The sequence below is a fragment of the Coturnix japonica genome, chromosome Z (genome assembly GCF_054131305.1).
Source record: "Coturnix japonica strain WE chromosome Z, WE-NBRP24, whole genome shotgun sequence".
In the NCBI taxonomy this organism is placed as follows: Eukaryota; Metazoa; Chordata; class Aves; order Galliformes; family Phasianidae; genus Coturnix; species Coturnix japonica.
This window is the reverse complement of record NC_140702.1, coordinates 20,414,724-20,438,939: the sequence shown is the minus strand read 5'-3', so window position 1 is coordinate 20,438,939 and position 24,216 is coordinate 20,414,724. Positions and strand designations below refer to the sequence as shown.

Sequence of the window (24,216 nt, the reverse complement as noted above, 5' to 3'; positions counted from 1 at the left end):
TTTTGTCTCCTATATTATAGCATGCTCCTCCACTGGTGGAAAATTTAGCAGTTCAAGATTTAAGTTTCAGTCAAATTTCTTATTTCCATATTTACCCCACCTAATGTTAATTCTGAAAGGTGCAACCCATCCCTTGTATTGAGTGCTGTCAGCACTTCATTAAAAACAGCTGATATTTTGCATATTATAGAACTGTGCTTAAACATGATTATTTCCATCCAAATTTGAAAGTTCTTATCTACATAGTCTGTTCTGTTTTAGTGCCAACTCTTACACTTGGGCTAAATAAGTCCTTATTCAGAGAGCTCATGTTGGGTGGATGACTATTCATGGAATAAGATGGTTGTTTGATTAATGATATCAAAATCTGGACCATAATGAGATGTCAGTGTGGAAGTTATTGAATAGTTAATGGTCCGTTGGCCAGAACTAGAGATATTGTTCCCCTAGAAGGCCATAAATGGTGGTAGGAATACTTACTTAAAATACATTGTAGTATAAATTTTTATTGAATTTGCAGTACTAATTTGGGTTGTTACATAGAGGATTTGTAGAAGCAACACCATGTCAGTTTTCTTCCTTTCTGGCCATATAAGTTAGCCAAAAACTTGGATTTCTCCTAGAAGCACAAAATAATTAGCTTAAATTAAAACCAGTTGTCTGAACTAAATCTTGCCATTTCCTTGCTCTAAGGAAACCCATAGAAATTGAAGACTGCGCAATTATGCATAAAATACTTTGAGTTTTGCTAAAAACAAACAACAACACAGGATAATACTTCTGGGAAGGATTTTCATTTGCTGAGCTAACAGTGATAAAAATAAGAATGTGGAGATAAAAACTGGAGTTAAAATCTTGTTAAATATGTACCAGGCTTGTACTGTGTGCTCATATACTTATAATCCTTCATATTTTGTTGCATATTCCAATATGCTAAGTGTTTAAAACATTTAGAATATCTACCTTTAAGTATTAAAGAGGATTCCTAAGTAAAGTTTTAATGTAAAGAGTTTCAGTGCCAAAGGTCTGGACATTACTGAGGTTCTCCAAACACAGCTCCAACTCAGAAGTGCCCAGACCAATGTCTGATGTAGGAGACTCCCTTGTAAGGAGATGGTTGGTGAGGAATGAGGGTTTCCATTCTGTCTTCAGATAAGGTTGAATGTGATTGATTTGACACTGATGTGCTGTCAGAAATAGAGACAAAGTGAAATCTGGTTGCCAAAGCCTAATGATGAAGCAAGGGGCTGTGAAAGTGTGCTGCAGAGCCAAAGCACAAACTACTCCATGCAGCATCATCTTCTGGGCAAAGCCAGTTAGAAGCCATATATGTCTAATAAACATATATAATATGCAGATGGGAAGTCATGCTAAGAAAGTTATTTTTGGGTGGCTGTGGGGAAGATTAAAAAGTCTACTTTTCATGCACCATTTTCAGCCCCCCAGAGAGTGTTGGGAAGAAAAAGAAAACAAAACCAGATGGCCGTTAAATACTTTCAAATTAATCTCATGCATTTTTTTTGCTGTTGTCATGGAAATCTATGTGAGAACAATAACGATTTAAAAGGTCGTGATCTAAAGTACAGCTTCAGGTGTGAAGCCTCTTGTGTTTGGAGCAGCTGAAATTCTCTAGGGTCTGTTCTGACTTTGGAGTGACAATTGGATTTTAAAAAGGAAGCAAGGACAAATATTTTTTTCTTCTGAGTTCAAGGCCTGTGATGCGGCCACATTTTTTGTGTTGGTATTCACTGGAGGTATCTCCAGCCTTGAACCATGTGATTTGATGAGAGTTCTCAAGATCTCACGTAGTGGAAATTAAGGCAGAAGGTAATTCCACTCTGCTTTCTATGAATGATGTGATATTTGAGCTGCAACATGAGAAATCTTGTCTTTGGGGAGTATTTCTGAATACTTTCTATCAAAGTAAAGCACAAAAAGAAAAAAAAAAAAATCATATGCAGTTCAGATTTCATTTTTTGCCACTGCATGAGGCAGTGACAAAACTCTGTAGGGATATAGCAGTTGCCAAGGTACTCTGCATGCTTGAGGGCAAGCTGCTGGGAAAAGTATACCCTTCCAGTCCTATGAAGTGCAATAGATTCCTGTTCAGCCTGTGATTTTGCATAGAATGGATCTAAGACAATCAGGAGAATTTAATTAAATTGTTACTGATGTGTATCAAAAGGAATCAACTAACTTGTTCTAACGTGTAAGGGAAAAAGACTTCAGCTTGTCCAAAGTTCTACTTTAAAGTTCAACATAGCTGCTTATGTCTTTGTGATAAAATGTTCAAGGCAGCATTAAGTCTGTATGGCTTTTCTAAGTGAACTTGAGCGAAGCTGTACTTTCAGGCTGGTTTTCCAGGTTTTCCTTTCCTAGAAAGTGTTTCACCTTTGACTGGGCTGCTGCTAAAGATACTACTTTACTAGTCTGTTGTACCAGAGAAGAAGCCCTTAGCAGAGGCAGGAGGGAGGAAAAGAATTGCAGCTGAGACAACAAATCTTGTCTGTGCAGCTTGGGAAATGAAGGCTGACTTAAGAGCTGGACTATTAAACAAACTAACTGTACATAGTGGTTAACTTCTCAGGTCAGTCTTGGCCCAGATGTGTATGTGCTTTTTTTCCAGAGTAAGCAAAACAAGGGTAATGGTCTCTGTTGTCCTCATGTGTGTGTATATAGGTAGGGTAGATGTGGGCAGTAACTCTCTGTTCATGGCTCACAAGCAGTCTGATAGCCCCATCAGTCTGCATTTTGCAAGGATCTTTTGGCCAAAGAGAGGAGGCAAAAATGAAATTTATTGGGAACTATTAGTTTCTTGTGTATTTAGTATTCCCCTGTGTTGCCTTGATTCTTTCCTTTGTCTTTCTTTAAATGACACTGCTGATAGTGGAAGTTGTAGAATCTGAGCAGTCAGCCACAAGATTGGCGAATGTTTGTGAATTCTTTTTCCTAGTCAGTGTTGCTGAATCCCAGATGGGATATTGTTAACAAAGAGTCTTGTTGCTCTGGGAGAATAAAATGGGCAAAAAGGCTAAAGATATTTAAGACTGATAAATGTAAAGGTCTTTTGGTCCTTCCCCAGAAATGAGTGGATAACTGGTACGAGATTCAGTGGGTATTTACCAGTCACTATCAACACCACATTTGTGCTACCACTGCACAAATGAGTACAGCCACCACATGTGTGCTACCACATTTGTCTACAGCATATTCAGTGAGAGACACACAGGTCCTCTTGTAAGCTTCTCTGCAGTTTGGGGGAATCCTGTAAAACTGTTGTCATGACTTGCACTTGATGCCTTCTTCTGCACATGTAAGTGGCTTGTTGTGCCTGCCACACTGGTGAGGGGGTTAATGCTATACTCTGAAAGAAGAGCGCCACATAGCCAGGCTCAAAGAGCTACTCTAGGAAATAGCAATATACCAGTCCCTTAGTTGTGGTTTCATCTATGGGAAGATAAATTATTGGTGAGGTCTGTGCTGGAGGACTAAATCTAGCTTTATTACTTTTGCCCTAGTCAATACATGTTGCATTTTGACTCCTGGCTATGCCTGCCCTTATTTCTGGGCTTGCTTTTAAGATGTGTGATTCATGAAATTCACACCTACAGACATGCCTGGCTCAGTGAGATGTCTGTGATGAGAGAGGATAAGTGAACTAGCCTTCAAAAGAATGAAGCTTGCTATAAAACTAGCTGATAAGTTTGTGGATTTTAAGTTTTTTCCTTAGGGGTTGCAGTGAATAAGCTTGTCTTCAAGAGAAAAAGCTGGTTTCCTCATTGTGTTTGATCTGTTTGAAGAGGGGAACAAGCAATAAAGAGGAAAAAAGACAGCTAATATGGAGAACAGAGTGACTTCAAACCAAGTTCTCTTTCTGATGGAAAGCATAGGTTTACATTAAATTAGGATGAACACTCTTCTCATGTACTATGAGCTGAATTTCCACACTGCTGTGGGGATAGAAGTGCAGGGAAAAGAAGTGGGGGATTATTAAGTAGTCCTTGCAGCACGTGCATGAAAAGTTTTGCTATTTTGGTAAGCATCACTTCCTGACCAACTACTAATAATGTAAGAAGTGACAGAGATAGCAAAGTATCTCATCTAAATGTAGAGATAGGAGAGTTCTGCATGATCTGCAGTAAGGTAAGGCTGGTTTTAGGAAATGCAGGACATTTTACATCCCTGCATATTGCAAGTGATTGCACTTGGTGTACACAAACAGTGGGTCCTGATGAATTGTTCCTGTGCTCTATGAGTCACCAGATCTCTGAAGTGCAAATAATTCTGTACATGGATCATGCATGTTAATGATACATACACAGTGTGCTGCATGTGGGATGTGCAGGAAGGATTGTGCAGACTCATTTGCATCATGTGTTTCTGGGCTCAAGTAAATGAAACTGATTCTGTCCAGCTGATGAAATATACTGAATACTGCTTTCTTTTCAAGTGCTTGACAAGAGGCAAACCTGTTATTTTAATTTTTTATTTATTTTCCCAATGTGGTTTTGGAATAAGACTATAAGACAGCTTTTAACAATTTTTGGACTTCTATAGCAAGGTCTTTATTAAACCTTTGCTTTTTTTTTTTTTAAAAAAAAAACATTTTGGTTTTTTACACACATCAAGTGCATACTCAAACAAACATATAGAACTTAAATTAATTTTCAGACTGGACAGCCATATTGTGTAGTCATAGTTTGTAGGATGAGTGACTGCTGTTTGGAATCTGACTTCTGCACTTAGGTGGATTGTTTTTAAACAAGAATTTTGGAATCATAGCAAATCACTCTTCAGAGGAGTTGCAAGCTGCTGAGTTTTAGCATGTATTTAGTTTTTTTCTTTTTCATTAATGTTTTTGAAATACGTGAATGGCAAGTGATTAAAAGGAAAATAAAAAAATTTACTGATTCTTCTCATACCCTTTTACATTTTAAGTGATTTTTTCTTCAGATTTTCAGATATTAAAATGCCAAATAGGTGGGAGAGAAGAAGCCTGACTTTTACTTTGCTTGCTGAACTGTTCTAGTTAGACTGCATTTTTTCTTAAATATGTGGGTTTTTTTAATCATTGGATTTTTTTTTCTGGTAAGATTGTGTCTGTATGAATACAGCCAGCTTCAAGATATGAACCAAATGAATTGGTGTTCAGTCAGTAGAATTGATTCAGTACAGGCATGCTTCTCTCCTGTTGAGATTGCTGTATTATCAATATTTCATGTACAGACAGATCCAGGCAAATGTCTACGTAAAAATCTTCCTGAGCCTTTTGGGTAAGTTCTTTGCAACCTACAGAGCAACCTACATAATTTCTGTGTGTATATTGGCTGCTATGTGAGCATATAGTCCTTAGAGAAGGGGGAGCTGTACTAAGGAAATGTTTAATGACACTGCCATCTGGATGGCACTGTGGGATAGCTGAACCCATCATTCTGTGTTGGCCATGATATGCAGTCTGCCCCACGGTTCAGAAGAAGTTGTCTTCTGCAGATCTGTTCAATAAAAAGGTGTGTTATCTATGTGGTCTGGAGAGCTGGATGAAGCATTCTGGTACTTCTGAGGGTGAATGATTATCCACTTTATCATGAGAGCTTCCTGGTAGACTTGTTCTGTCCTTCAATTGCTACTTTACTTCCAATTTAGAAACTCCCTATGACACGTATAAAGAAACTTACACTGTGGAATTGATATTACAGCTGTAATAACAAACCAGAGTTTCTACCTAGGAGGAAAAAGAATATTGGCATTTTGCCTTCTTTCACACTTGCATTCCTTTCAAGCCTGAAGCAAGTGTAATATGTGAATGAAATTGCTTGGGGTGATGTAGTCTGTCTGTGTTTTGCTAGGTTGTCGTAAGGCAGCAGCTGAGCATGATGGATTGCATGTCCAGTGTGAATAAGCAGTGCTGTCCTGCAACAGTGGTTGCTGTGTTCTGGTCTGCGTAGAAGGGGTGTGGGAGAGAATTGCTATCTTGGAACAGATATTTTGAGTTTGCACTGTTTTCTGCAGGTGGATGTGTTGATATTAAGTTTGATCAATCCTTTCTGAAGCCTGAGCAAAAACTGGAAAGAAGTCAGTTTACTTCATTCCTAGGACAGAAAGATCAGAGCCTTGATTTTGCTTATAGTGTTTGGGTGAACAAGGCAACAAATCAGCTACATAATGACTCTTTAACTTGGAAACAAAATATTAGACATACTGTTTGTTTTCAGTCTCTAACTGAGAGGTTATTAAGTGCAAATTACTATTTAATGGAAACAAAACTATAGTAGGGGTAGTCTAGATTAGTTCAACTTTTTCACAAAAAGGGCTTTGTGCACATAACGTGTCTATTGCATTCCCTCATCTGAGTTTCCCCACAAGGTTGATGTAAATATGATATTCAAAGCTGCTGCGAAGCTGGCAGGGAGGAGCATTTGCTCTTTGTCTGTGTCCCAAAAGAGACTTTAGTGATGACTAAAAAGGTCAGGTAAAAGGCTTGCAGATGTAAAGGATTTGTTATATTGAGAAAGTAAATTCTGTTGGGCTGGATTTAATTAGCGAAGTTGAGTTGGAAAGTCTGATCCAGCAGAGGTCACAGAGGAGCTTCAGGGCTCTTGTTACCACTGCCTAGAGACACAGTTTCCAACCATCATGTAGGTCATTGTGTATAGTTTGAGTATAAACTGGTGGGCCTTCTGCTAGGCACTTTTTTGTACAAAAATGTGACATTCTGGTTTTCTGTCTTTTTTTCTTTTCTTTGTTGTTGTTGTTCATTTGTTTGCTTTGAGCATAATGGTAAGCAAAAGCTATCTAAGCAAAATTTGAAAGTAAACTCACAAGGATATGGACAGGATGAGAGAAGCTAAGTTGGCTGGAACATGGAATATGATTCTCAACCTTTATTGTCTTTGTTTTCTCCCTGTAGATGAAGTTGTTCATGTTTCTGTTCCTGAGAAGCTCACCTTTGAGGAAGCAAAAGAGCTATGTCGGCAAAGAGATGGTGTTCTTGCTTCTGTTGGAAACATGTATGTTGCCTGGAGGAATGGCTTTGACCAATGTGACTACGGCTGGCTGGCGGATGGAAGTGTTCGTTACCCCGCCTCTGTGGCTAGGCCTCAGTGTGGTGGAGGTTTGCTTGGGGTGAGAACCCTGTATCGCTATGAGAACCAAACAGGCTTTCCTTACCCAGATAGCAAGTTTGATGCCTACTGCTATGAACGTAAGCTTTTTTAGTTATAATTTTCAGTACACTCACTGTTCTAAGTCTGAAAATTGTTCACTATGTTTTGTTTCAGTTCTTGAAGTGCACAAGTCCTTAAAAATGTTTTATCATTATGGCTTTTTTTTTAAAAAAAAGAGAGAGAGAGAAAAGCCAAACTAAGACAAACGTCTTTAAGTAACATCTTGTTGATGCAAAATTTTAAGGTAAGATTTCAGCCTGCTGAGTACTGCTGTGGTTATGCAGTGATACATGGTATACATAGTCACCCTGGGACCTGTGACTCTGGAATACTGTGTAGTTCAGTGCCTGATTGCACCCTGATATCTTCTATGTAATGTCAATGAACATGAGAACAGAAAAAAATGTCTTCTTTGACCAAGGGAATGCCTGTCATCTAACCTGACACTATTCTGAATGGTGGCAATAAGAGAAGCTGTTTACAGATTGCATACAGCCCTACCCATGGAAATGCCAGTAATCCGGAGGCTGTCATTGCCTGTCATTTCCTCCCGTCATACTTTTTATGCTTCTAAAGCAGTTGTAAGTTCTGCTCTCACCCACCTAACTTTTCATGTACTTTTCAGCTGGCACTGTAGATGGTCTAAATTGCCTTTCTTACTGCTGCTTTTGATTACTCTTATATTTTCTGAAGCACATGAAGCCACATCTGTCTTTAGACTGCATCAATCTAAATCAGATCTTCTCCATGCCCATCAACTTTCCTTGGTCTTTGAGGTTAAACGTTTCTCTGTAACCTCTTCCATCTTCTGGTCAAGCAGCCTGGCTCTGCTGTTATTATGGTGCAGTCTATCCCTGCACAGATTCCATTTGTCTCAGAGGTTCCCCAGCTTCTACCATAAGCTTCTCTTCCTTATAGCATCATCTCACCTGTGCACTGCAGTTCTAGATCCCTGCCTGTCTCTCTGACCTTCCTAGAACTGACAGGGCTTCATATGCGCAGCCTCCTCCAGAGCACTTCTCTGACATTTTTCTCCATCCTTATTGATAATTACTTACACCTCCACCTCTGTTTCACCTCCAGATAACTCGTCTATACATCCCATGGTGTTAAACGTGAGCTGCTATGTAGACCTTTCAAATACTGCAGACCAGCTAACTGTCTATTAGCAGAGGATTCTATCACTTTGTTTCTGTCCTTTATGATCCCTTCTATCACAGGACTGTTCCTGGTGCAAGAGGACACTGATACTATTATAAGGTTGGTCATGTGTAACAGGTTGGAGTTTGTGTCTTCCCAGCTGAACATCCTGAGTTTTGCATCCTCCTCACCAGCACAGGGAGGTCAGACCGCTCAATAATTTTCCTACAGGCCTCTCTGGTGAAGTTCCTATGGTTGCAGACAGAGTAAAGACTGCATGTGTTGTGTTGGCCTTTAACTAAAAAAGTACAGTTTGGAGGGGCTCACTTCTATGGCTGTAAGTCAATATTGCTTGAAATCTGCAACCGCTGCTGTCCCCTGCTTAGTCAATGATGTGCTAATTGAAGATGTGACTCTCTCTAGCCAAGGCACTGAAGGCTCCTTTATGAACAAACCTTGCTGCTTGAGAACAAATCCCAAGATCTAATGTAATGTTATGGTCTGATTGTTCTAACACACTCAAACATACATTTTTAAATTTTTATTATTGTTATTTATTGCTTGTGAGTTAGACGCTGCAAAACTTTGCATGTGAAAGTAGTCCTGGAGGACTTCAGAGGAACAGTATACCAGGAATAAGGACTAGTTACATTAAGAACTGTGTTTTAATTCTGTCATACCCCTCCTGCCTCTTCATATGTATTGTTTGTAAGCTGCAGGTAAGATTGACTAGTAGACATGAAACTCATTAATCCCTCTAAAAGGCCGACACAAGTACTGAGTGGTTTGCCTATAGCCTATGATCATGGATCTTTTTATGAGAAAACAGAGACTACCAAACCAGCATAGTTTATTAGATAGTAAGCTTGCACTCTAGATTCCTGCACTGATAAACAACTAAGCGTTCTTCCCTAAAACCTTGATTATTTGCAGTTAACTGTAATAGATTGCCCATAGCTCTTGCTGTGCTCATTAGGCGTCTGATATTTCAAAACATTTCGGTGGATGAAAAAGAATAAAAGTGGGAAGTGGCTATGCACATCTGCTACAAGAAAAAACATTGAGTGCTTCTGCAAACAAGGAAGGAACAAGTTGCCTGTCCAGGTAGCACCAGTGCCAAAGTCTGCAGCACAGATGTTCTTGCAGTGACCTGAGGTTTTTAAGGCGTCTCCATACCGTTTTCTCTGCCAGCAAAGTTCACATTGATTCAGCCTTGAGTGCTGTGCCCACATGATGATATAGTTTGAAGGGCAGTGGCAATGACTGAAGACCTTCATCTCACACTTCTCATGCTGAGCAACACTTTCCTCCCTGAGTAAGGCCACAACAGCAAATACCACCCAGCACCAGAAGGAATGAGTCTAACTCTCAAATTTATATGTGCTCTGAAGCAATAGGTCTGTGGCAAAGCAGGTAGCTGTTTTAATCATTATGAAGACAAGTCTTGAGTTTAAGAAAAGGGATACCTCTTTCTTCAGCTTTCCTTAATGTCTTTAATCCTAACTTGCTATTGAAAGTATGATGTATGAAAGTAAGATGGATATCAAAATATAATTTTAGATTGCAGTAGAGTTAGAAGAAGCATCAAATGATGCTTTGAAAATCTAACTTTCAGACTCACAGTGATCAAAATGCACATTAAAAGAAAACATAACTGAAGCTGTAAATTAAAACCAGTAGGTACTAATTGCAATAAAACTGCAGACCTGGACAACATTTAATTGTAAAGTTCAGCTTTTTAACTTCAGCTTTCTGGTTACAGAATTACGTTGTGCAAAGTGTCTTTACTTCTGGAAAACAGAATGACCCAGACTAATAATATATGATTTAAAATCTAAAAATCTTGTTAAAAAATAATGACGCTCTTCACTTTGATCACCCATATTCTTATTCTAGCGAAACCACATGGCTCTGAGTTTCTGAAATACTATCCGTGTGTTTCATCTCATCCCTTGACTTTTGCTAGACGTCTTTTCTACTTTATTTTTATTTTTTCCTAAGAGGTTCCTAATGATGTACCTGATGAAGCTTGGAAAAGTTTCATGACACTTGACTAAGTACTTGAAGCTCCTTGGAGGCCATTATCAGGGGAAGTTTTTCAGGTGTTAAACTATAGGGCTTCTAGTCACAGTTCAAAAGCAAAACAAACAAAAACCCACGAAAAAACAAAACAACAAAAAAAAAAACCCAACAACAACTCCACATAAGAATTAATGGTAGAACAGTTGTAGAGCACTGATGTTTGGTTGCAGCAAAAAAACCCTTCATTTTTAATGGATATGTGTTTAATATTTAATTGTTGCATAAAGTGATAGGGTATTTATTTAACCCCATTCACACTCCAGCCTCTTGTTCTTCGCGCTTAATTCAGTGAAGTGTGTGGGAACCTTGCCATAGACTTCAGCAGATTTTTGATTAGGCATTTTATACTGTGCTATCTGTAGAATAAATTGTGCTCCAGAAATGCACTAAACAATATCTATGCAATTTTTGATATGGATATCTAAAGCAAAACTGAAATAGATAAACACGGAGGACAGTGAAGCTTTGAAAAATGTGTTTTGCTGAGAAATGCTGGTTCATTAAAGCTGAATACTTTCATATACCTGTATGGTTTTTGTGAGCTCCTCAGTAAAACCGTTTTTGCTTGACTCAAAACTCCTGTTTGAAATTTTGGAATATTTTATTCTGGATTGCCATTTTGTTTAGAATTTGCTTTTTCATTTTGACTTTTTATCTCATGCACCTTCACTGATTCTCTTTCATTACACCATTTTGTTTGGCTTTATGATTTAATTTTAGCCAGGAATTGGAAAATTCCATGTCAGAGGGAGAATTGCCTTATGTGGTCATCCATGAACAGGGTCTGTGTTGTTTTATCTCAGTAGAGCTGCATCAGGAGTGATTTCAGGTTATCTACTTCTTGTGAATGGGTCCTGCTTATTTGCTGCTTCATCTGAAGTTCAAAATCAGTGCATTTTTACAAAGAAATACCACAAACAACAGTCTTCTTAGTATGCAATAGTACACAAATTTGCAAGACCCAAAGGGAAAATACTTATCTTTATGCATACTTCACCCCTATCAGCCCCAAAGACTCTCCAAACTGAACCCTCTACTTCTTGTTATTTCATTTGGTGTGTTTCACTAGGATGTGGGTTTTGGTAACTTGATAGCAGTGCTTTCTACGGAAACAGGGAAAAAGAAAAGGTTAGAAAGAAAAAAATGTCCTCCATCATTAGCAGTCATGATAGCAAACTGCTGCCCAGGGGTATCAGCTGTGCTTAACTTGTCTGACAGTAGAAAGAACAACATTTTTAGGTATAACTCAAAAGCTGGCAGAAACGTTGTTTATCTGTTAGCTGTGTGTGTCTTGGTTTTGAAAACTTCTAATAACTGAGCAGTGCTTTCCTTCTCCACAGCAACCATTGATGGCTGCATGTCCCCCCAATTTTCTGGATGACAGAATTATTTCTAACTTCATGTCAGAGGCATTAACTAAGCACTAAGGGAGATCTGTGAGTTTTTTGTCAGCTTGAAAATGGCTGCAGAGATCAGCCATAGTGATACTCAGCACACAAGAATGTTAACATGGATGTGTTTTTTTTTCTTTTTTAATAAAAGTTTATCTTCAGAGAAACAGTAAAATACATATTTTGTCAGAGCCAGCATCCTCCACCTCTTCATAACTCAGTTTAAGTGTCAGCATGGACAAAATAACTTTGAGCAGGCAAATGTTTGTAGGTGATGGTACTGGCTGGTGTATACAACACTGTGCTCATGCTCTCTTTCCCTTTGTGAAGCTGAGACCTTACTGCAATACAACAGTTCTCTGGCTTTCTTATTTTGCTGAGATGGTGGATTTCTATGTCTCTCCCAAGTACACTGTAGGCCAAGGCCTACAAAGCAGCAGAGCTGTCCAGAAATAACTTGGGCTGGGTGCAGGAGGACTAATTCCCCAAGCTCCCTGCCGGGCCTATGGGTGAATGTCATGAAGGCTGTGCAGAAAGGCTGTGCACAAGGACAACTTCCAGTGGTTCTTATCTCAGCCTGTCACACTTACAGAGTGAAGGGATTTTGCAAAAGCATTCAGAGCACACCAAAAACAGGCAAGGAGTTCTCTGTGCTACACACCTTCTTAATACCTGTAGAAGGAGGAGGAGGTGGTGTCTGGGTGTGACTTAACCTTTTAAAAATATCATGTGAGCTATAAAGACAAGATTTGATTTATCCTGGACCAAGCCCTGTAATCCAGCTGCAGCCCTTTGGTGCCTCTGGAGGTACAGCTTCAGGTGCATGCACTTCTTTTGCCAGAGAATGCAAACATGCATTTCTCTGAGAGGTGCACAGGTGGGCTGCTGAAGCATACCCCTGAGCACAAACACTGAGTAGGGAAGGAAAGAGGATGCAATGGGAGGCATTTTCCTTTCATCCTCTTAGATGAAAAAGGTAGAAAGTCTGACCCTTTGGGTCTTTAAGTACAGGGGGAATAAATCCTTTTTGCTCTTTATTGCCTGTGTTCATTGCTTTCAGAGCTGCATACCACCCACAGGACATACAGGTAATTTGTCTCCTCTCACAGTGGGTGGTGAGACCAAAGCAGTGAGATTTTTTGTACCAGTTCCTGACTGAAGTGACAGTCTTGGCTTTCTTTATTCTTCCCTCATTTATTTTTGCAGCCAGAAAACAAAGGTTGTTTCTTCTGTTTAGCTCTGGGATGTAGACTCCGTTAGGAAGAGCTGAGTAAAGAGGCTCAACTAAATTATGTTTCCTTTGGCAGTTTAATTATAAATAACATGGAAAGAGAAGTACTTTTTGCTATTGATCTTTTTGTGGGTAGGCACATTATAATTTGTTCTCAAAACCACAGTTACATCTGGGGAGACTGGGGATAACATCCTTCCCCCCTTAGCTGCCTGACTTCAGATGTTACAAAACAGCAAATGATTTCACTTAGCAGTATTTGTGTTTGCAGTGTTCTTGCTGCTTTGTTAACTGGAAGGAAGCAGCCTTAGCTGCTGATGTCAGGAGGATGTATAACCTTTCTTTCTCCAGTTTTTCCTTTCAAATAAGACAGACTGCCAACTAGTTATTGATTTGAATTATTACCTTTAAGAATCCCATCTAGTTTCTCTGATTTGGCATGTATTTTTTAAGTGAGAAATGACGCCACATTCAGATTTTTCATTATTTTTCTCATTAAATTTGGCTGGTGTTCTGATGCCAAAACAGTGTAGGCAAGTGGGATTATACTTCTGGAGTTATAGGGAAGCTGTATAACTGTAACATCAGGTGCTGAGGCCTCCATATGGTAGCACACATCCCACAGATAGTGATGGAGAGTGAATACCTAGTCAGTGTACTACTGACAAATTTTTGGCTCTGTCTGTTACCCAAAGTTCCAGCTTTTATTTTTTACAGTTCTGGTCTTATTCTTAGACTTGTCCAAGCTGTGAGGTTCTGCCTGTAGTTTAAACTCCAGCTGGAACAACTTCCTGTGTGCTGGGGCAGGTGGCAGGGAAGGAACAAACAGAGCAAACTTAGTGAAGCAGCAGATAGAAATGGACATCTCATAATATGTAGAAATGAAACACAGTGAACTGCTGGTGTGGGTGTCATACATCGATGTCACCCATCGATGGAAGATGCCAGACCATTAATTTGCATCTTTTCAAGGTCAGTGTTATTCTGAAAAAAATTTCGCTTCTGTGATGCATAGAAAGAATTCAGCATTTCCAGGTTTTATTGCGACTTAAAACTTTTTATGTATTTGTCTATTTTTTAGTTGTCCTGGGTGCTGTCAATGACTTGAAGAAATCTCTTTTTCCTTCCGTAGGGTCTGTGTTCGTCCAGGTTCTTACATACATAACTAAATGTAAATAGAAAAGCAATATTTCCAAGTGCAAAGAAACTTCTCCAGTGGCTCATTTTAGACACATGGTTAAAGTTTTGTGGAACTGATTGTGCTGAAAATGTGTATATAAAAGTCATAATGTAGGTAATGTATGTAATCTTTTAAAAATGCATTTTCTCCTCCAAGAGGTACACCTAGGGATCCTGAAAATATTATTAAATAGAACAGAACATATTAAAATCCTATTTTGGTAATTCCAAAGTTAAACCACGTAAAAGGTAGTGCAGTGTGATTTCCTTGAAAAAAAAATAAGTTTTAATATTACTCCATTATTTCAAATCCTTCTTTAAACAATAGTGGGAAAGAAGGGGAAGAAAATGCTGTAGAGTGAAAGCATAAAATAAGTAAACAGAGAATGAAAATGTGCAGTATCTCTATAAAACCATATACTCTATCCAAAATCAACTTAATTTAGAGTGTTCAATATAAAATGAATTGATTAAAAACCTGAAAGATAGTCTTTTATATGAACAGCTGTTGGTGAGATAATTTGCTTTCTTGCTGCTAATATGTTCATGAATTTTATTAGGAAAATCTGCCTCATGTCTTGCATAAGAAGAAGGACAGAGGAGATAGCATATTGCATGCATGACGCAAGGAGGACAGTAATACAAAACATCTGGGTGGAGAGGACAACAGTTCAAACTGATGCTCAGTCTACTAAAAAGGCAACTTTCTCTTTGGTTTTCTATTTTCTCACAGAAAGAGAAGAAGAAAAAAAAAAGGAAAAAAAAAAAAAAAGAACACTAATAGATTTCTCCATGAAGAATCTCAAAACACAAACTCAAAAGTCTGTGCATCTGGATAATGTGCATTGAAAGCCTTATATATCACGTTTATGATGAGACAATTTTAGGAGGGCCTGAAGTTTATTTAAACCAGAACTACTCTTTGTATGTTGGCAATTGCATGTCTTGGAAAAGAGAAAGTTTGGCTGCTCATTGATTGATTATTAAAATATATATATACTTTTCTTATAGCAGTATGTGAATTCACATTTGCTGAAGCAAATGCACCTAGTATTTGGTCAAATTTACTGCCCGTGTACTGATTTTATCAGTGATAAGCAGAAAATATAATATAGGGAACAAAAAGTAACTTCATTTTGGGCACTTTGGGCACATTTTTTCACTTTTGGCACTTGCAAATACTTCTAGGAGATCAGAAAGTTACTTAAATTTCCCAGCTGCAGATGAAGGAACTTTTCACTTCACTGTCTATAGAACAAACTTTTATACCCTCATTTTTATCTAGCTTTATAAGGGAGTATTTGATACTGATATTCTTTCAAAGAGCGCTCTTAATTGGCTCTTAAAGGAATTAAGGTAATTGGGCACTCAATTGATGATATTTGCTGCAAAACAATTCAGTCTCCATTAAGGAAATGAATCTTGTGGTTGAAAGGGATAATGTGGGACTATGCTGTGCGCTTCCCACTTTGCTGTACTGAAGAGCTTTGTGACAGATTTGTGGGTTCCTTGGTGTCAGCATAGCAATTAGTTGCTGCCAGTGAGCAGAGCTATTCTAATTTACTTTTTACTTCCTGCTTATGAAGAGAAACTTCATGCTTTAGACCACCCTGTACACTCAGTGATTAAAAACACTGTAAGGCATAGTTCTTTTTACGTTGTTGGTTTTGGGAGCAACATCTCACATTCAAAAATCATAGGTACTGAAACAAATAGTAAGTATCCTCTTCAGGTCATAGTACCCTGGAACTCAAAAGCCACTGGAATGGCTTTACTTTGTGAGCTTTCAAGAATTTTGGTCCTACTTGTTCAACTGCTCAACTTTGGCGTACAAAAATGTATATAAGTGGCTAAATCTTCTTTACAAAGCCACACAAACACAAATGATTAGCTATATGGTAGAGACTGAATCTATTCCTGTTTCTGCTGGCAAACAACATCACTTTAAACATAGCAGTATCCTGTGTTTTTACCCTTAGTATTCCTTTTTCACTTTCACTTCTTCAAGAAAGCTGAAATATCAGTTCTTTTTCCTCATCCCACTGCTCTGTAAATCTACCTAGATATTCTAAGCTGCCAGCATCTGGCAAGCAGCTTCTGCCTCATTCAAGGCAGATCAAATAACCCTTTTGCAAAGGTGACGTTTTCAAAGTTTGGTGTGTGAAACTAAACAAATATTTGCATGACCTTCACTTGCACAGGCGGAATCCACATATTCAGTATCAAAGGCTCACCCTAGTCATAGCTGTGTGAAAGTAACTGATCTGTGCATACATACTGGGTTTGCTTGAGTATAACAGTCACAATACAAATATATCTGGCTAGAGTTGACCCTTCCTAAATATTTTCCCCTTGTTTACATTCTGTTATTTCTGCATACTCTTAACTCCTTTAATTTTTCCAGTGTTACTGAAGTCCCAGGTCATTATTCGGATCATCTTCATCTCTGTGCCAGGCAGAAAAAATCCAGTTTCAGAATGCACTTTTCCCCTAATAAGTAACTGGTATTCTTTTCTTACACTGGGTAGAGCTTCCTTGTCTCTTTTACTATCTCACAGCAGTAATAAGAACCTTCTGGTCTCAGGATTGAGTCACAGAATATTGCATCTGATTTGATATTTGTGTGTTGGAGGAATAGATTTCTTTGCTCAAATAGATGTTAAGCAGTATTTTCTTTTGAAAGACAACAAATGTCTAGTGATGTCTGTGGTAAGTTGCTAGTTCTCAATATGCAATCTATTTAATGCATTCTCCTTATGCTTGGTGTGATGCAAAACACTGTACTTTGCTTCTAGCTGGCATCCACCCAAAGTTTCTGACTCTTTGTCACTTGGAAATGAGCAGCACTGATTTATGACTTTCACATCTTCGACCTCTCTATTCCTCTTGCTCTTCTGAAGATTGTTGACCTACAAGAACTGGCAGAAGAGGAGACATATATACCTAGGACTTTTCCTAAGTAAATCTTGCTTTCTAAGCACAAATTCACCTTTTTCAAGGCTTTAAATTCCAGTACCAAACTTTGTAGTGGAATGGTGCAGTTCCTGCTCTGCTGGGGTAGCAGTCTGTGTCAGGATTGGGTAGAAAAATGGCACCATGATCATTTAAATCATTCATTGGAATGACATAAAGTTATTTGTGCCTAGTAAGCTGGCCAGCATAGCTACTCCCTTACTGCTCACATCATTTGGGAGTTTCAACACTCTGCTTTTCCATGTACAGCACTCTCATAGAAGCATTTTTGTCTGTGAAGGAGGTTCAAAGTTATATCTTTGAAGTGTTTTCCAGAAATCAACATCATCATAACACTAAGTTTTTAGTCTTATGACTTACTGTTCTTACCTTTCTTCATAATCAGAATTTCTGTCAGTGTAATTTAAAGCAATGCAGCAGTTCTTTCAGCATATTAATACATAGTATTTTCTGATGGCATGTTTGTTCCTGTTGCTCACGCATGCTGTCCTGTGAGGACTCCTTTTAGTAATCAGTAATTATATGCTGAAAATAAACTGAAGTGCTGTTTCAGTCCCCTTATACATTTGAGTTGTATGCTATAGTAAGCTTTGAAGAAAACCTGCAGATTTGCAGTACCACCCATCTATGATGTTGTGAAATAAACTTCTATATTTCCTGATCAGTACTTAGCTGTCAAATGGATACTTGTATAGTATTAGGGCACTCAGGGATAATTATATAAATAACAGCTACAAAACATACTGTTCCTGTTCTCATTTCATCTGACACTGAGTTACTTGCAACTTAAATAATACAATATTTATGTCACTCAAAGCTCAGCCCTATTCTCAACAGTTGTCTAAAGCTGTTTGCCTCTATACTTGTTTCTCAGCATAACATGTGATTTCTTCTAGGAACATGTGAACTAGTTGTAAATGTTTGTAATCTTACTGAATGATTCCTTAACTTTTCTTTATTCTCTCCTTTTTTTTTTTTTTTTTTTAAAGGTAAAAAAGTTGTGACAGAGCCTACAACTGTTAAGCTGGTTACAACTCTGAAAACTGACAGTGTGAAACTATCATCTGCTAAAGTTACTCTTCAACCTTCTGTTTTTGAGAGTTCAGTTACTGAAGAGGCTGTCACCAGAACAGAGGTCCCTGCTTGGGAGGAAGCAACCCTAGAGACTGAAGATACAAAAATGACTACTGAAGTGGCTGAGGAGAAAAGGGAAATGGAGGTGCTTATGGAGAACATTAAATTAACCACCCTTTTACCTCAGACTGTCACGGATGGTGAAATAAGCCCTTACGATACGCTGGGAAGGACTGAATATGATGTTTCACCTAGGTTAACAGAGAGCACATCTGCAGCTTTGGAAGTGGAGCACACTTACTCTGAAGCAGAGTTGTCCGAGGAACAAGGTAGGTCTGAAAGCACTGAGGACGCTTTCTTGACCTCTGTAGTTTTTCAGGATAGCACAGCTGTAGCTAAGAGTTCCACTGGTTCATGGGAAGATATTGAAACAGGAGATACACAAAAACATGATGCTGATAATCAGACTGAACAAATAGAAGTGGGTCCTGTGATGACAGCTACAGATAGCTTGGTACCAGCTTCTCAGAGAGAGTTACCCAGGACAGGGACTTCAGTTTCACTAACAAAAGAAAATCTGTATCTTGGTTCTCACTCAACAAAGGAACCCACAAAAAATTCAATGGAAGCAAAATCTGACAAGAAACTTACAACTGTTGTAATCCCTAAGGCTTTGTTCACTGATCAGTATGATCTTACTACAGAGGGGGAGGGAAGAGAGAGCATGTACACCGTTATGCCTGATAGAGTTTCTGGCGTGGCTCTGGTTAGCATCCCAGAATCAGAAGTGCCTCCTGTATCAGAGACACTCATAGATGAGCTTGCGGTAACCACTGGACAATCTTCTACAATAGATGAGTCGACTCCATTCATTAAATTTAGTTCTTCTGCAACTGTGTTTGATAATGAGGCGTCGGCTGAGGGAAGCAGAGAGGACTTAAAAGATGTGCATCACTCCACATCATCTGGAATACCTATATCCTTTTCTGTATTCACTGCCAATGAGACAGGATCTGAGGTCACTGCTCTCACAGAAGGTACCATTGCCCCACAGAAGTCTGAAGAAGGCATCACGTCTGTTTTTCACTCATCTCAGCACACAGAAGGATCGGCTATTTTAGAAAAGCATGAAAAAACAAAGGAGCCAGAAGTCAGAACAGTAGATGATGAAGTCCTTTTTGTCACAACTGTTGTTCCTGCTTCTGTTACGGCAGGATCTGAGGGACGTTTTGGAAGTGAGAAGTTCACACACACTCCTCCAGTTTCTGGCATGTGGCTGCAGACAGATAAGGATCAGGGATACATGACAGAAGAAACATCTCATACTAAGAGAATTGAGTTAGACACTGAAGATAGTATCTCTGGAATGGAGCCTACATCATCTCCAGGGCAAATTATAGAATACACAAGGCATCCAGGAGCTCCAGTTTCAGCAGTAATGGATGAAACCAAGACAAGCATGGAGACAACAGAAACAAAAAGTGATGAAGAGGCTGTATCAGCTGATTTGGATCAGAGTAAAGGTACTACAGATGTCTTCAATACAAGCAGCTCTTTAGGTTTGGAAAAGTTTACTGTATCTGAAATATCAGTGGATGAAAGTAGTGCAACAATGAAATTGTTCAGCTCAAGTGGTACTGTGTTACCAACTGCTGTACCCACTGTCCTGGAGGTGACTGATCATGAAACATCAGGGTATGTTTTGAAAATGACCCTTTCTACCCCAGAAGGTGAACAAGGGAAGGCTGGTGAGAAATCACCAGTAACCTCTGCTGAAGATGAAGTTTCTACGGGGATGGAGATCTCAAAATACACAGTGACAGAAGAAAGCCAGACAGGCAGTGTGACATCCACTGAGGAGTCAGTGGCAACACTTCAGGAGAGAGAAGAACCATCTGTTGGCTTAGGAGAAACAATGGAACCCTTTACATTTACAGATATAGCAGAGATAGAGACTACAGTTACACAGAGAGAAGGTGATACTTCCCTAGTTCCAGTCACTGTAGGTAGTGAGAACATCAGAGAGGTGCAAGTTTCTGATCAGACTTCTTTTGACAATATAATTCACACTGAAGCAACAAGTGTAAAAGCTAGTGAAGTGTTTCCGAAGGAGATTCCCACAGAAGATCAAGACAGGGAACTAGGTACTGCCACAGGGTCTACCTTACCTATGTCATCTGTCCAAATGCATGAACAGAAGACGACAGCAGGATTTGAATCATCTCAAACAACCGCTCAGGAAAAACACGACGAAATGGGTTCAGCCTATGATGAGATGTATCCAACAACAGAATTATCAGTGCCTGCATTAATGCTTACAGAATATGGACAAGTTTCTGGGCCTGTTGAAACAAGCACCAGGATATTGCATCTCACAGTGACTCCCAGAGCTGAGACCGCTACTGACCAAGATGAGAAGATTACAGAAGAGATGCCTGTAACGTTTGGTACACAAGCAAAAGTGTATGAAAGCAAAGGAAGCACCACAAAGGAAGAAGGCAGAGATGAAGGAAGTTGGGATTCTGTATTGCCCACCCATAATATGCTGAGTAGTCCTTCTACTGTGGGAAGCATTAGTCTTTTGACTTTGGGAGCTTCTTCAAGTCAAACTCCAGAAGGTTCAGGAATATCAGAAGAGATGGAAGAAGTCAAAACAGTTCCATTTTCATCTAAGGCTACAGATAAAACAACTGTTCTTAGTGATATAACTACATCATCTATTAGCACTGTAGACAAAATTCATTCTACATTGGCATCCAAACCTTCTGTTTCTCCAAAGTTACCACGTATTATTCCAGACGAAGATGAGGAGGTAACAAGCAGTGACATCATAGTAATTGATGAATCTGTTTCTCCGAGCAAAGCCACTGCTGAAGATGATCTGACAGGAAAGATGGTAGAACCAGAGATTGATAAGGAGTATTTCACATCATCAGCTGCTACTGCAGTTGCACGGCCTACTGCACCACCCACAGTGATCGAGGCCACAGAGGCCTTACAACCACAAGAGGTGTCTCCTACTTCACACCCTGATAGTGGAACTGACATAAGATTGTATGTTATTCAAATCACAGGCAATGATACAGGTAAGATTTTGCCTTTTAGACCTGCAATCCATCGTGATGGACAGTGTATCATAACAGGCTGGTGTGACACTTTTAGAATATACAGGAAGTGCTACTCGGATCACTGAAGCATGCAAAGCACAAGTTTTATCTAGACAACAATTTGCTAAGTTTTGGTAGGTCTATTTTTCTATCAATTCAAAATGATTGGAAAAGTATTATATATATGCTTTCAGGTGAGGTTAATTTCTATGTGAGATTAATATTGAACTGTTATACTTCATGCTAAGATTAATGGTGGTTGAATTCCAGTTTTCTTATTTAATGTTGTCACGTCACTGATTTAACTTCAGCTATCTGTGAAACAAGCATTTTAATTTCACAGCTTCCATTCCATGCATTACTAGCCCTAAACAAAGCACTAGATTATTTTAACATTCCATTAGTCTGTAGCAATTAACAATGCCATGTACATGTAGTCAGCTAAAAAAGGCTATTGCATCCTGCTGTGTCCTAAGATGGATCTCCTGTGATTTTAGAGAAGGGTTTTTAGAAGTTTTCTTAGATTTTTTCTTCCAGTTTTACAGAATCTGAGACGTAAATTGATACAATTTGTGCAATTTCATTCTGTTTTTTAGCTGATGACATTGTACATGTGTATGCAGCTTCAATTCCATGGGTATCCAGAACAGAAATTTCTGAAATAGCACTGAACTCTTTAGTTTTGTTAAAAATATGTCTCCATAATTCAAAAGTTGAAAGCTATTTTATGTAGAATGAACATATTTAAGGAGCCTTGCTAAAACTTTATTTTTAAAAATTAAATGTAGAATGACTGATAAGAAGGAAAACTCTCAAATATCTAGTATGTTCAGTTTGCATTCTGTTTAATTATTGTTATTTTCTTTTCAACAGAAACGGCAAAAATCAATTCTATCTCTTTTATAGCTTAACTGTATGTGATGCTTTTGAGTGATTACGCAAGAAACTGTTTCTCATTGGTTCTTTGCCATAACGTTTGTATTTTGAGCAGTGTATCCAACAGAAATAATTTGTGGAAGTCTGGAAGACTGGTTTTATCAGGTTTATGCTTGGTAGAATTATATTTAAAAATCAAGAGGTAGAAGTAGATCCCTTGATATGTGCTTTATTGTTATTTGACTTTCCCATTGGACTTGGTATCTTTATTTACTTTGTGCTTGTTTCTGTACTTTTTATTTACTAGACATAAAATTACACAAGTCATATCAGCAGTGACTTAACCTGTTTCAGAAAATAGTAATTATTTTAAAATTTAAACACTACTTTTGTTTCAATGATATATTATCGTTATCTTAACTGATGCTATGCTTGTTGCCAGTGTCTTGGAAATCTCAATTGAATGAGACAAGACCGGTAAGTCAGAATGGAATTCCTCAAGACTGGAGTTAAATTGCATATTTTTATACCTTAGGAAGTTTGGATAATAGTTGGGGTGTGTATTAGTGAAACCGTTTTCTCTGTTCCATTGCTGATTTATGCAGTAGTTTGTTGTGCAATTGAGTAGATGTATTCAGGCAGCTATGTGTTCCAAGTGGATGGGAAGAAGTAGGATGGTTTGGCACTGTGTGGAATCTTCTTGTTCTCTTCAGACAATGACAACAGTGTATGATTCTGGATTTTTCTCTGTCTCCCTTGGAGAGTCTTGTTCTATACCTTCTTTGGAATGGAGTGTGTAGGAATTAGTCCAGTTCCTAATTTCTGGACTATCTAAGGAACAGCAGATCAGTGCGCAGCTGTGATTTCTCTCACTAGAGCAATGCAGCCCTCAGAAGCAACTTTATTTGGGGTTTACCTTTTGGGTCTTCACAAACATTTTTCTAGTTAAATGTGTGCATAATTTTAATGGTTATATGTTGAATTACAGTTGACAGCCTTGAAATTCTGCCCTTACGAGTGATGTAGTCTATCAGCATAGAAGAAAAAAATCCTAATATAGTATGTCAGTACTTTCATTTTGCTTAAACATAATAGGATTTATCACATATCCAGTGAAAGGTCAAGAAGGAACTTCCTTTATTTTTCTGTTTTCAGTATGTGACAGTGGTAATTCCTTCATTTAGATAATCAGAGAGAAAAGCCACCCTATACCTACTTACAACAAATTAAGTCAGAGCTGCCAAAGATTTGTTTTGTCTGAGGGAATGGTTTAGGGCTTTCTTTTCTTTCTTCAGAAATGAGAGACTGTGTTTGAAACAGGCTGCCAAGCCCAGTTTCACTTCATTGTTCTGCAGTCCATAAACGTTTCTTTGTACTGAAGAAAATGTATATAGGAGGTGCTAAAGAGGAATGAATTTGGCAAGTATTACTAACATATACCCTTCACTCGGACACAGTTCAACTTCTTATTCTTTCATTGTTTGTCTGAAAATTGATCTGCAGTCATAGTCAAGCTATGTAAATTGTACCTCTTATGTTTTGTTCTCAGCTAAATGACAGCAAGACATATTTTTCACTATCTGTTGCTTGTAAAACAAGAGTTTTTCTGTCTTTGCTTTGACATTCATGACAAGGCAATACAGTTTAGCATTCTTAAATAACATAATCAGTGGAGGTTATCAGAAAAGGCCCTTATGATTTTAAAGTCAGTATCCAGAAGTATATATTAAGAAATGACAATTTCTTTTTATCAGACCATTCAAACAACAGCTGTTGTGGAATGTGGTATTTTCCTTCTTGTGTGTGCACAAGTGCTGGGAATATTTATGGGATTAATTTTTAAAAAAAATCGTTCTTCACCTTGTTGCTGTTCAGCTTTCTCCGGAAGCAGTGCTCAGTGGAAATACACTATCACATTTGGTTCCCAACCACATAACTACAGTATAATCATACTATTGTACTAACAGCTGAATAGCACTCTCTGGAGCTCTATTTACTAT

At 38.5% G+C, this 24,216-nt stretch overlaps 1 protein-coding gene across 4 annotated transcripts in view; it reads left to right on the top strand.

Annotated features, from left to right (window-relative positions):
* Window positions 1-24,216, top strand: part of LOC107306522 (versican core protein) — a 100,349-nt gene that overhangs the window by 32,242 nt on the left and 43,891 nt on the right. For 3 of the 4 annotated variants that reach the window (XM_032441291.2, XM_015849762.3, XM_085529213.1), the window contains exons 6-7: window positions 6,908-7,201; window positions 18,149-21,319. In XM_032441291.2, the coding sequence (XP_032297182.2) occupies window positions 6,908-7,201; window positions 18,149-21,319 (3,465 nt within the window). The remainder of the gene's footprint in view (window positions 1-6,907; window positions 7,202-18,148; window positions 21,320-24,216) is intronic. The other variant, XM_032441292.2, reaches the window with a different exon arrangement.